At 42.3% G+C, this 13,084-nt stretch overlaps 1 protein-coding gene across 1 annotated transcript; it reads right to left on the bottom strand.

The window, feature by feature from the left end:
- Positions 1 to 4,767: 4,767 nt before the first annotated feature.
- metrn (meteorin, glial cell differentiation regulator) lies at positions 4,768 to 12,289 on the bottom strand. Its single transcript, XM_012863000.3, has 4 exons — positions 12,002 to 12,289; positions 9,666 to 10,111; positions 8,637 to 8,696; positions 4,768 to 6,014 (listed from the first exon to the last, which is right to left on the bottom strand). Exons 1-4 carry the CDS (start codon positions 12,106 to 12,108, stop codon positions 5,701 to 5,703), a joined length of 927 nt encoding a protein of 308 aa, XP_012718454.2. The 5' UTR covers positions 12,109 to 12,289; the 3' UTR covers positions 4,768 to 5,700.
- Positions 12,290 to 13,084: the final 795 nt, after the last annotated feature.

Below are 13,084 nucleotides of genomic sequence, written 5' to 3'. Positions count from 1 at the left end.
GTGTGGAGTGCATATGAATGAGTCAGTATTTTCTAGACGTTTTGCTGCAGTTAGAGCTGAAAGTCTTTTGTTCTGCGTCTCTTCCAGCTTTGTGCATCTAGACGCTGAAATCTTTGCCAACTCTTCTTTGCAAAATAGCTCAAGCTGAGTCAAATTGGATGGAAAGTGTCTGTGAACATTGAATTTCATCTTGTACCACAGAATATCAGTGTTATTTAGGCCCAGACTTTAACTGGGCCATCCCACACATGAACATGCTTTGAGCTAAATACCGTCATAGCTTTGGTTGTATGTTTAGTGTCCCAGTGAATTAATCTCTGCTCCAGGTCCTCTTTTCAGCCTTTCTTCCAGGACATCCTTGTGTTTTTTAGCTCCATATGTCTTCCCATCAATTCTGACAAGTTCCCTTAAAGAAAAGCAACCCCACAGCATGATGCTGCCACCACCATGTTAGTTCTGGAGGACATTTATCAGCAGAGACTTTGATCTCGGGCTTTAGCTTCATTACGGATCCTTTGCATCCTGCAGAGACCTGTTCGAACTTTTTCCGTCCAGGAAGCGCCATCAAGGAATTAAATGTGGGACGTTGCACCACAATAACAGCTTCTCTCTTCAAGCTATGATTATTTTAAACAGCAAGACTCTACAATGACTGTTAAAAGCACTTTTGGCTTTTTTTATTTATTTAATTCATTGGGGTTTCAGTATTTGTTTTTAATTATTTTCTTTTTTTTCGTCCCTTTGTCCGTGTAAATGTCTAATCAAGCACTTTCTTCTTCATGTCAAATTGCAAAAAGGACTTTTTGTGGATTTCTTTCAACAATAGACCCCTTTCCATTGTGGCAAAGGACTTTCAGGCATTATCTAGTGTTTTGAAAGCCCTCCATGTTTTGACACAATTTTATGTGAGTAATTAAAATTTCCCGGGTCCATATTTTCCTGGATAAAAGGTCCTGGTTTAGGCATAGATTACCCCGAGATTGCTGAAGGTTGGAGTCGGAGCCAGTTGTTCAAATAGAACCAGAAACCACGGAAGATAGTGGCAAAAAACGATTAAAAAGGTATATAGCCACGTTATATGCTTAAAAAGACAAACCAAAAACTGTTTGATCATGATAAAAGGTTATATACACCATCCTGATAGAGTTTTAATGGTCCTTTTTGAGGCTAAATATAGCTCCACAATGGACACGGCGAGCAGATATAAACAGATGTGGTGACATCTAACGTCAGTATCGCAGAACTATCATAATGCCAGTTTGCTTAAATAATAATTCAAAATTAAATAATGCTGAAATGAGCGCACAGGATGTGATAATCTTTCATAAAAGCTTTGCATACAACCAGAGTGGGCTACTGACGTATAAGACAAAATATGTGGCTATGGACATTTAATATGTATTACCTTCTGTCACACAAAATAAACTTTTGGATGTTTTTAGCTGAGAATGTAGCTGCGTAAAACTTAAATATCTGCTTTGTTAATCAAATTATTGGTTAACTGCAAAAAGGTTTTTGGAGACGTCTGTTCCTGTACCTTAACAGGATAGTTTTTTCTAAGTTTACCATCTTACTGGAGAACAGGAGAGCATATTTGGAAACAAAATATTTGCTCATCTTTAACACACAGTTGCTATGACAATATAACAACGACTGTAAGAAAAATATTTTTGGCTTCACAGCCCTGTGCTTCATGCTGTCATGGTTTCAGAAGTTACACTGAGGTAAGGGCAGGAACAGCTTTTTATTTCTTATAGCGCCACCTGGTGGAACGGAGGTGTAGGGCAGTTTTCTTCATGACATCCTCATACATGATTAAGCTGATTTTATATAAATCTTCTATGGTCTTTCTGAGCAGTAGAAACAGAAAGTGCATAATTTAGCCACACAGATTCCTGTTATCCAGGTAAAAAGAATCCCAGGTGTGTAAAGCACGTGACTATGGGGGAGAATAAAACTGGTGGCTTTCTTCTTGCAACTCACTCATTTAAAAAAAAAACGAATAATAATAGGGCTGTGAACAAATTCTTCCACCTGAGCTTTGGGTGGCTGTTGCTCCTCCAGAGTCTGACTCCATGATTAATGCTCTCCTTGCCTCGAGAAGGATGGCCATGGTAGGTTTTCAGTTGAGTTATAGTCTTTCACATTTCTGGTGATGGAAACTTTGTCCATGAGATGTTCAGAACCTGGGATGTTGTTTAGCAACACAACCACGATTTAAACAATTTTATTTACACACAGGTGCATTATATTTACTTCTTAGGCAACCTCTAAGAACATTTAGTTTCCCTGGACTTTATTTAATGGCATCAGAAAGAAGGGGACTGAACACAAATGCACAAGTCTTTCAGATTTTTTTAAAACATGCATATTTTTTCTTCCACTTCACCACTTTGTGTCACATACAATCTTAATAAAATGCATTGTTTGTGTTCTTAATGTGACAGAAGCTCAGTAACGTTGGACCAAGGAGCTGTATTGACTGAGATGTTTGCAGCATTTTAAAACTGAGGCCTACGGGCTGCATTTATCAGCATTTATGTGGTTGGATAGCAGGAAGAAGTTTCTCTTGAAAAAGCTTAGCATTGTCCTTCACCGAGTCAAGGCGCACCTTTCCCGTCTCGGCTCTCATCTTTGGAGTTTTTGTCTCAGACGGCTTCCCCTCAGACTCCCACAGAGACCGGAGCAAGTCTACACCCTAAACAACTCTCTCTCTTTCTCTCTCTGCACCAGAATCTCCATTTCTCAATGCTTCCTGCTTTGCCATGTCAACGTCTCGCCTCGGGCCACAATAACGACGGAATAAAAGACGGACAGCGGTCTGTGGAAAACCAACAAATGTAGGCGCCGCAGGAGTCCATTCAGTCAGAAACTGAGATGTTTTCTCTGTGAAGCATCTTAAAACACACATTTCCTGCAGCTCCACACATTCAAACAAAAGCTTTTTTTTGCGAATAAAGCTGCAGATCCGTTCAACTGTGACAACACCGACATGAATTCAGGAGGCGCTCCCAACAAAATGACAATAATGCAGGAAGTTCAGCCTGGTCAAAATGTCACATGATATATTAGGTGAGGGGCTACAATCAGTGGGTCTTTTGTTTTGGCTTATCAGACTGCAGCAGCAACTTCAGTTCGGCTGGAAGGGAGGGAGGGTGTGTGTGTCTGCAGGGTGCACCCCCCCCCCCCCATACAGGATGTTTTAAAGGGGCACTGAGGCAATAAACAGCCAGGAGGCTTCCTCACATCACCTCCTGACGCAGACGCCAAGCAGGAGGACAGGTCGGCCGGTGCCAGGACGCCTGTCAAGCTTTTGTGCTCCTTTAATCTTAAACCCCATGTAAATTCTCCCAGCTGCTGTGCTACGGAGCGGGTTTACTGCGCGCAGTAAATCTCAGGTTTTACTGAGGTGCAGTTTAACGCAAGAAGAAGAAGAAGAAGAAGAAAAAACAGGTGGTGAAGTTACTGTAAAGGTTCAGGAGATGTGAGGCAGAGACAACTTTGTGTTTGTGCAGCCCAGGCGGCTTTAAAAGCAGAAGAAAGGCCGAGCACACGCGGAGGGGATGAGGCGAGCGACTGTGTGGCACCTTCGGCCCGGTCCGGTCTGCCGCACCACTCCCTTAATGGAAATTTATTGCTTCCTGAATCCTGAAAACGGGATTCCAACGTCCTTCCCAGGCCAAACTCCAGCCGCCCCCCCAGGGCCCTCCGCCCGCCGCGGAGCCCAGCGGTCCCTAAATCTCCCCCCGGCTTTCAGGGCCTTCTCCTGCTCACAGGCTCGGCGTTTGTTCTGGGCTTTCTGGAATCTGATTCATGGGTACTTGAAGTGACTTATGTCTGGGAAACGTTACCGTGGAAGAGGGCTTAAAAAAAAAGTCCTGGCGTAACACAAGCTGAACAGTTAAAGAGCGTGAAATCAGAGGCACGGATCCAAAAACAACGTCAAATAATATTTTAATAGCACAAAACATGACATATAAAATAATCCACAATATTTTTTTTGTTTCTTTCTTTATAAAATTTCTTATTTAACATATTTACATTCAGTGTGATGTCGACAAAAAATAAAATCAGAAAAGAATGGCAGTACAAGCTTTTTAGGCATACATCTTCAGCAAGCTCATTTGGTGTGAACCTTTCTCCTTGATGGTCTAGTGCACATGAAACCTGGATCTCTTTTGCACAAAATCAAACCTGGAGATGCACCGATCAGAGATTTGACCTAATCAGAATCAGATAAGAACCGCATTCACATCCTTTTATTCCAGCAGTCCTGCTGTGAGAGGTTATTCATTATTTATAGTAAGAGCTGGAGACGACGTCACACTGTGTGAGAGAGAGCGATCACAGCAGATTTTAGTTCATGTTTTAAAACGACGAGGACAGTTTTTCCACATTTTCCATTAGCGATTAGCACGGACCGCCTTACTGATACAGGTTCTCCCTAAAGAAGAATCCTAACTCCAAGATTTGCCAGCCTTCATGTCATCTAATGAAAGTAATGGCCTCTCTAGCTGCCTGAATGAAATGCAGACGCATCTCTTTATGTTGCAGAAACATATAGTTTCTTACATGTCAGAGCTGATTGTAGCAAACTCAAAGTCCTCTTTGCTTCGTATTAGCTCCTAAATCATAGTGCCACCCAGTAGCGGTTAGCAATTTTCACAAAAAATGATTTTTCAGTTGCCCTAAGGCTGAAAATCGGCCGATTCCAGTTAACAGCTAATTTCTCGGTGCATCTCCAGTTAAAATGTTTTTTTTATTATTATTATTATTTTTGACTTGACCTAGTATTTATTTCCATTTTATTATATTTCCCAGCTGGACTTTTGTTATGAACAGCTGCTTTTATTCAGTTTTATAAATACTTGCTGATTCTTTGAACGTAATCAGATCTATGGCTGCTTTGGCCAATTTCCAGCTTATTTTTTTTTCATAAGTTTTGTTAGCATGCTACAGAAAGTAAACACTTTTACTCTCCCCTGTCGTTATATTTCTCCTCAAATACATTTGAACAAAACCTGGCAACGTGAGCTGCTCCGGCTGCCTCTGCTTACGCTCACATCATCTGTACATATATTAAATTCTGCTACATATATTTGCTTTTCTCATTTGGTTTTCAGTGCTCGCAGCATTTCGTTTTCCAGGCCACTCCCTTTCTTCCTTTATGAGTGCAAATAGTGTTCAATGATTCCTTACTTTTTGATATAATCTGATATAAACAGGACAACATCGCCGTCCCACATGATCCAACATTATCCAAGTAAAACACTGAATTAAACGTTCTGAGCTTCGCCCACAGCCACACCTGTCCAAGGTGAGAGGAGCTTTGCTCACAGGCAGCAAGCTTTCTGTGGGAGTTTTTATTGTTTTCCTGAGGTTTACACCAAGGAGTCTCAGACGACACCAACGAATGGCGTCACTGAGGGAGATTTCCACCCAACGCCAAATGCTCTCATCCGAGTCCAGGAAGTCACGGCTCCATTCTGGGCTTCGGACCTTGACTTCTTATTGCACTGATGGTAGAGAGTTCGTTTCGCTGCTCAGTCCTTTGGGACGGCCGCATCCGTCAGCGGCTCCGCGGCTACGATGGCGTTGGGTTTTGCGCGTCGCGGCCTCTTCCGGATCGGCGCTGAGTCTGGCCATGCTTTCGGCGCCGCGCTTTGATTCTGCAGGGTAGGCGAGCCGCACCACAGCTTCTCAGTCTACGGGCAGTTCACAGGGGATCTGCTGGGCTGCTTTGGCCGCAGCGTAAGTCCTCTGGAAGTCCTTGTAGCGCGGCGCGCAGCCGAGCCAGGCCTCCCCGAAGTGGACCCGGCCCGTGAAGAGGAAGCTGCCGGGTCCCGGCTTGACGCCGCACTGCAGCAGGGTCCGTATCTCACCCCGGCTCGCTAGCCGGCTGTGGCCGGTGAACAGGGTGTACTTCTGCCGAAAGACGCGGGTGGCGCTGACCTTGATCACGGCGGCGCGTAAACTTTCGTCCTCCTCCACTGACCGGATGTTCCCTCGCACGACTGCGGAAAAACAGGGAGTTCAGTTCATTTCGTTGTTTTTCTGTTGCGACACAATCTTAAAACTGCATTTAAAAACAGAACTGACGTGTTTCTGTCAGGTGTTTAACTTCTTCTGACTGTGAACTCATGAAAATCCGGCCTGCACCGTGGTCTGCCTGACAGACAGAGGCGGTTCTAGACCAAATTTACCAGGGGGGCCAAGGTGGGGCCAGTGTTTTTTTCACAGGGGCACATAAAAGAACGAAATCATAAAACAGGGCAATATTTAATCGCTTAATATGAAGTGAGACACTTGTGGCTCTGATACTGCAGGTTTCAGATCCCTGATCTAGCAGATGAAAACTGTGATCCCAGCTCAATGCTGCTGAAGCTAAAAGTAAAACACCTTGATTTTTAAACCCTTGTTAGGGTGAAATTGTAAAGAACAAAAATAAACAAAAATTAAATTGGTCAAAAGTGACAAATCAGGTGTGGTTTCTTCACCAATACATACATCGTAAGAAGTTTATTTAATTTATGCCTTTAGTACAGGGGCCATAACAGGGGCCAGGACCATTTCTACAGGGGCACTTGCCCCTGTGGGCCCCTGTCTAGAGCCGCCCCTGCTGACAGAGCGTCTCCTCCTTGTCCCGTTTGGACCAAAGCACTTCCAGTGATAGCTCAGTGCCTTACTGCCACACATTTAAAGGTGCCTCCAACCAGGAAATTACTTCTTTATGAACGTCTCAGTGTCATTTACAAACATAATTTTCAGCATAAGGTGGTGAAAATTTGCCTCTTTTTCCATTTCATACAAACAACGGTGCCATTTGGTGCTTTTCTACTTTTGTTTTGGTATCCACAATGAAGAACCCATGAACTTACACCGTTACGTATGTTTAATTTTGTAAAATTGTTAAGATAAACTGCTACATTAAGCCTCGTATGTCACCCAAGATTTATTTTATTTTTTAAGTCTATAAATCTTTTTTCTAAAAGTGTTTCTACTACACCCGGTTTCCATCAACCAGCGCGTTGAAATGTGACAAACCAAGATAACTATCACACACCTCCTTTAATCAAAGTTAGTTCTGATTGTCTTTACAACCAGAAATATTTCCAAGGTGGGAAACTTGTCTTCCTTTTCAGCAAAGAGAAAGGCGTACAAGCCTCCTTTAAGCCAGCTGATGGGCAGTGTGCAGAAACAGATGCTTTACTTTACTTTATGTTTCCATGCAATTCTCTTGCAAAGTTTGAGTGAACTTTTAAAATATTGAAAATAAAGAAAATGTGCATCAGACGCTTTCTTTTACTGGTTTGTAGTGAATTAACCAGGCGACGCCCAGCGTTACGCCGTCATACGTTGATGTTGGCTTTACTAAACAGGAAGTAGATGTTGCGTCACTATAAATGTGCTGATTTTAAGTTTTTAACGGATGAGAGCTAGAAACACTCGCGTCTCTTCGTCTGTTATTGCGTCCAGTCATGTTTTCTAGCGTTATGGGAATGTCCGAGAAGACGGCGGCAGCAGAAACAGCTGATCGGTCATGTGATGTAAACGTTTCAAAGAATGTGTTTCTGTCTCCTCTTTAGCGCATTTACTGGTTTTCATAAAAGTCAAAAAAACAACTCAGGCCAGGATAAAATTGCTAAATTTAGTGAGTTAATTAGAATTTTTGCCGTTTCCATCAACCACTTCTAATGCAATACTTCCAAACACGCTTTAGAAACGCAACTAGTCACTCTGACTGAAAATTTTTTAATCTTTTCATGTTTTACGCAGAAGGATCATTGGTGGTCAGTGTTGTATAGTAACGAAGTAAAAATACTTTACTATTGTACTTAAGTATATTTTGGAGTACTTTATACTTTTCTCGAGTATAAAATTTTTTGATAACTTTTACTTTTACTTCACTATATTTCTGAACTTAATTGCATACTTTTACTTCAATACATTTTCAATGTTTGCTTTAGTTACTCGTTACAAAAAGAGTAACTAAACCGTGTTCTTAGTATACACCCCCTGGTCTAAATTTTGCCTGCACTTGGTTGTGTACAATTTTAAAGTGCATAGCACTGACTTTACTTGAAGAAGGAAAACTGAAAGCTTACAAAAAGGTTGTATTTTCTATTTAAACTTGGTCTAAATTTCTCCTGCACTTGGTTGTTTATGTTATTTTAAGTGAATTTGACTTTCAAAGTTTACCAACATCTAAAAAATGTCATTCAACCTGCATTTGCTTTGTTTTACTTTTTACTTATACTTTTTATTATATTACTTGAGTACATCTATTTTTAAAGTAATTTTCATACTTAAGTTCAAGACATTTCAGATACTTTAAGACTTTTACTCAAGTAACATTTCAGTCAGTGACTTGGACTTTTACCAAAGTCATATTTTAGAGAGATACTTATACTTTTACTTGACTTCGAGATTTCAGTACTTTATACAACACTGTTGGTGGCACACCGCCTCCAACCTCCGTTTCCTGTGCGAACAATTGTTTAAATAACCTCCCGATAAAAACAAATAAAATAAAATAAATTTTAAATGCCAGGATATTTTTCCACTTGTAGAATCCTGAACTACCCGCCTAACGGCAGGTTTGGTTTTGTAGTGGTTGTTAATTTCTGGTAACTTACCAAAGTCGCTGGTGCAAACAGCCATGAGGATCTCTGAGTCGTTGCACGGCCGGCAGGCATCTGAAGAGACAACAAGGAGCAGAAACGTCAGTTGACGACACCTGACAAGACCCAAAACGAAATAAACACCTATATGCAAATCCCCTGGAAATGAAAGATCTTGTGTACATGCGAGTCTCACTGAAATCCGAACCTTAAACTAAAAAAAAAAAAAAACAAGCAACAAAGGAGGGACTAACTGTGGTTATATAACCGACAGCTGCTGCTTTTTCTTTTTCTTTTTTACAGTGGCAGGAGGACGGGAGGAGCTTTAAGGTGTGAGAAACGTCCAACACAGACAGTTTAAGGGGTGAATAAAGTTTTCCCACTAAAAAGTCTTGAAGGGTGCCTGAAATCACGCCTCCTCAAAGTCTGAGCCACGAGTCAAGAGATGGGAAGGCTAGAAAATATACAGCGTTACACTTAAAAACATACCAATCCATGGTTAGGGTTATTGATAAAACCAAACAGGCTGCATTCTTTGATTAAACTGTGGCTTAAAGAAGTTTTTAAAGTTCACTTTGCCCCCCTCCCCTCCCCCTAAAAAGTTCTCGTCTTCAGTGAGAACTTCTTGATAAATGGGATTCCTTCCTCTCTAACTCCTCTTTTTTCCAGCCTAATAAGAGTGGGAGATGGAGGGTAAGGGGAGGGGGGGGGGGTCCTAAAGACAAGTTCCCCCACAGAGAGGCAGTTCAACAAAGGAGCGGAGCATCTCAGCTGGGCAGAGGCCTCCGGGTTGCCTAGGCCACCGAAGTAATCCCAGAATACTCATGCGGCTCTCATTCAAAGGGCTCTGGACTCTTGAGAGAGCCCCACATACTGTGCCTTTGTGCCCCCCCCCTCCCCCCCCCCACTCCCCTGCTCCAAACCAACATGCCTCTGGGGAAAGTTTGCCCCCCTGCATTAAAGCCAGCATCAAACTTCTGAATCGTCAGTGACAGAGAGACACGGGGGGGAGAAATGAAGGAACCTTTTCCTCTGCTGACCCACCTTCAGTGCTGACGGGGTTGGAGTCCAGCGACATGCGGGCCGTCCAGTCCCCCCTCAGCTCGTAGCGGAAGGAGGCGATCCTCCTGCTGATGTCCTGATGGGGCGTCGCCTGCAGGAACAGGGCCAGCCTCTCCCCGGGCGTGCGGCTGAAGCAGCGCACCCTCGGGGGCGGGGACGACTCTATGCGGTCCCCCACCAGGAGCTCGAGCAGCCCGTCTCTCTCCAGGTAGAGCTGGGCCCCGTGGAACTGCTCCGATGGTTTGACGCAGGCCGTGATGATGCCCGCGCTGCCGCCGCCGCCGCCGCCGGGCCCCACTGCCCCCATGGGGGCCAGGCGGGGTGTGAGAGTGAGGCGCAGGGCCCCTTTGGGGTAGAGCCAGTCCAGGGTGCCCTCAGAGCAGTGGAGGGAGATCTGCTCCACGCTGCCCTGCTGCTGGGACAAACCACTGTGAGAGTGGAGAAAAAACACAAAATTAATATCTATCCATCCATGTATTGTCTAGAACTTTATTATTGCAAATATTGCAATGGAGTCCTTGGGGTAATCGCCGGTCTGTCACAGGCCTGCGTGGCGGTGGGTAGGGCTGGGCGATAAATCGATTTAATCGATTAATTTGAATTTACAATTCTTTAAGATTTCATTTTTGGAAAATCTGGATTTTATTTTGCCAATACACTCATTGGGTTTCCATGAAGAGAACAGCATGTGATGCTGAATATATGTTTAGGCAAAAATATTGTCAAAATATTGTTAAGTATAAACTTTTTTTTTTTTTTACCATAATACGAGGTACTTCATTTAGTTATTTACTTTTTTTTTTTACTTTGTTTGAAGTTCACAAGTGCAGTGAAGCCTGTTCTTAGCTCAATGTGTAATACCACTAGCAGCAAATGTTTTGTTATATTTTCATTGTTTATAATGGCACGGCTGCCATCTTGTTTTACATGTTTCACAGCTTGTTTTTAGTTGCACATTGAATTCAGGTCAACTCCCTGACGAAATGCTTGACATAAAAGCAAGGTTGTAAAATAATTTCTTTAATTTCTTTTTATGAAACAAAAAGGAGGAAAAAAATCGATTAATCGGATTTGGTATGATAAAATCGGAGATTTATTTTTTAATCCATATCGCCCAGCCCTAGCGGTGGGTGGGTGCAGCTTGTCCAGTCAATTAATTAAACATTTATTTCATTTTTTTTGTGTCCTTCAAAGTGCCACATTTAGGGACCCCATTTTGTCCATAGTTGTCCATCCTTACCCCTCATCCAGGCTACTAGACAATAATTGAGTAACACTATATATCGATCTATAGACGTGTGGTTCAACAGAAAAAAGGGCCAATAAAATGTTCAATAGAAGTTTTCTTTTCCTTTCAGATTCTCGTCTATTATGTAGGTTAATACTACGGTCGTTACATCCTCCCAACCAATCACAGACCCAGGAACGCTCCTTCACCAAGCTTTAAAGAGTTCAGACATGTTTTTCTTTAGTTGAGTTTTGGTAAAAAGTTGGTTGAATAAAGGGTTGAGTTTGAATTCAGAGTTCTTTATTGAAAAATAGGCCATTAAGAAACAGCATAAAATGGCCAGGCCTGCACTTAATATATATGTTTTAAATTTTTTGATAATTATCGATATCAATCAGAATGATTTCTATTGTATTATCATTTTATAATCAGCCCGTTTGGGGCTCATTTTAAACCCACTTCTCTGCCCATTCAGAAGGATGGGTCCTAGGTGCAGTGACACTCCTGAACCTTTGCTCTTGCTTCTCCTGAAGAACACTGGCAGCAAAAAAATAAAAAAATAAAAAATGGGGCCTAAAGAGGACAAAGTTCACACACTGGTGCCAAGATTATCAGTGGCTCTCTGAACAGTTTCATCCGTCAGATGTTGGATAAAGTAACTTTTTCAAAAAAAAAAAAAAAAAAATGTAAAGTTTCTGAAGAGCTCAAGCAAGAAAAAGCAGAATGTGAAAATGCGCCACCTGCTGGCTGGTCTGTGAGAAAATAAAGTTTTGATTATAATGACAGGTTTAGACAAACCTTCACGGTAATCTGAAAGGATAAAAATTAAACGACCTCATCAACTGCCTCTGTTTTTCCATGAAGGCTTTCTGAGTGACCCCCGCTGTCTCCTGCCTGTCTGCGTCCCGCAGGCTGCCCGCAAGGCGCAATCCCCGCAAAGCAAACGCAAACATTTTAATTGCAACGTTTGCGTCCGGAGGCAGTTTTCAACATGTTGCGCCTAAAAGCGCTTACAGCACATTTGATATGCCCCCCGTTTTAAAGGTTTTAAAAGTGTGAAAACAACGTTCGTAATACAAGCAATACTTGCCTTCCTCTCCAGCTGCACTGGTCTTCGGAATAACTTGAATAGCACGGGTGAAAAATGCCCAAAAGCAGGATCCAGGTTGCGTTGATCCAGCGCCCAAAGCTAGACATTTTCAACGGTGCAAAAGAAAAATATATATATATATTTATATTTTTAACCTGCGATCAGAAAGTAAACTCCCTGTATGAACCTGCAGCCCTAGCTCCGGTAAACTCCATTAGTCTGCATCCTCCAGCCCTGACGCGCTCCACAGGATGCCAGGCCGCCTCTGCTGCGCTCTGATCGCGGAGCTGTGAAGTTATTCCGCTCCGGACCAATCAGAGGCCGAGCAGGGAAACTTTAAACCACTCAGTCTGAGGAGAGGCGGGTGGGGGGTGGTCTGGCCCCGATCAGTAACTGTATGCAAAGATAAAACCTCCTATTGTGTGTGGGACTGTGGTGCGCATGGGAAACACAAATGAACCCGCATGCAGGAGAAGCTCCTGCACATAAATTAGAAACACGCATTTGAATAGCGCGTCTCATAATGCGCTAAATGCATGTCTGATATTTTTTTCATACCTCCCCCCCGGCCCCCCCTCCAAACCATGAAAAAAATATCTCTTTCAATTTTGTATACATTTGAAATCTCCAACCTACATGCATGTAAATATTTGCTTTATACAAAGATAACTTTTTTTAGATCATATTTTAGTCCACATCTATGCATATTGAGACTTTTTCTGCACCTCAACAATGTCAACTTCATTTATAAAACTCTTTACAACAAACAATCTGCTCCAAATGGCTGCACATCAAGAACATATTTGGTTGTAGTTAAAAAGAAAGAACACACAGAAGACATTAATAAAATAATCTATTAGTTTAAAAGAAGTAGAAATACAGTAATCCAGGCAATTTAGATTTATATAAAAAAGACAGTCCAATAATAAGCTGAGAATTCCTTTATTGTCCAGCAGCGGGGAAACTCATACGCACAATTATTAGCAATGAAAAGAAGACAAAACAACAAACTAGTCTCGCAAAGTTACTTTATTTATCCTGCAAAGTTACTTTATTATCCTGCAAAGTTACTTTATTCCGAAA

This window comes from Fundulus heteroclitus, unplaced genomic scaffold (genome assembly GCF_011125445.2).
Source record: "Fundulus heteroclitus isolate FHET01 unplaced genomic scaffold, MU-UCD_Fhet_4.1 scaffold_47, whole genome shotgun sequence".
NCBI classification, from domain to species: Eukaryota; Metazoa; Chordata; class Actinopteri; order Cyprinodontiformes; family Fundulidae; genus Fundulus; species Fundulus heteroclitus.
This window is presented reverse-complemented; position numbering and strand designations above follow the sequence as displayed.

Coding starts and splice junctions, on each gene's coding strand:
- metrn (XM_012863000.3), bottom strand. CDS start 12,108: ATGTCTAGCTTTGGGCGCTGGATCAACGCAACCTGGATCCTGCTTTTG. Junction 10,112..12,001: donor CAGTGCAGCTGGAGAGGAAG/GCAAGTATTGCT, acceptor CCACTCTCACAG/TGGTTTGTCCCAGCAGCAGG. Junction 8,697..9,665: donor CAACCCCGTCAGCACTGAAG/GTGGGTCAGCAG, acceptor TTGTCTCTTCAG/ATGCCTGCCGGCCGTGCAAC.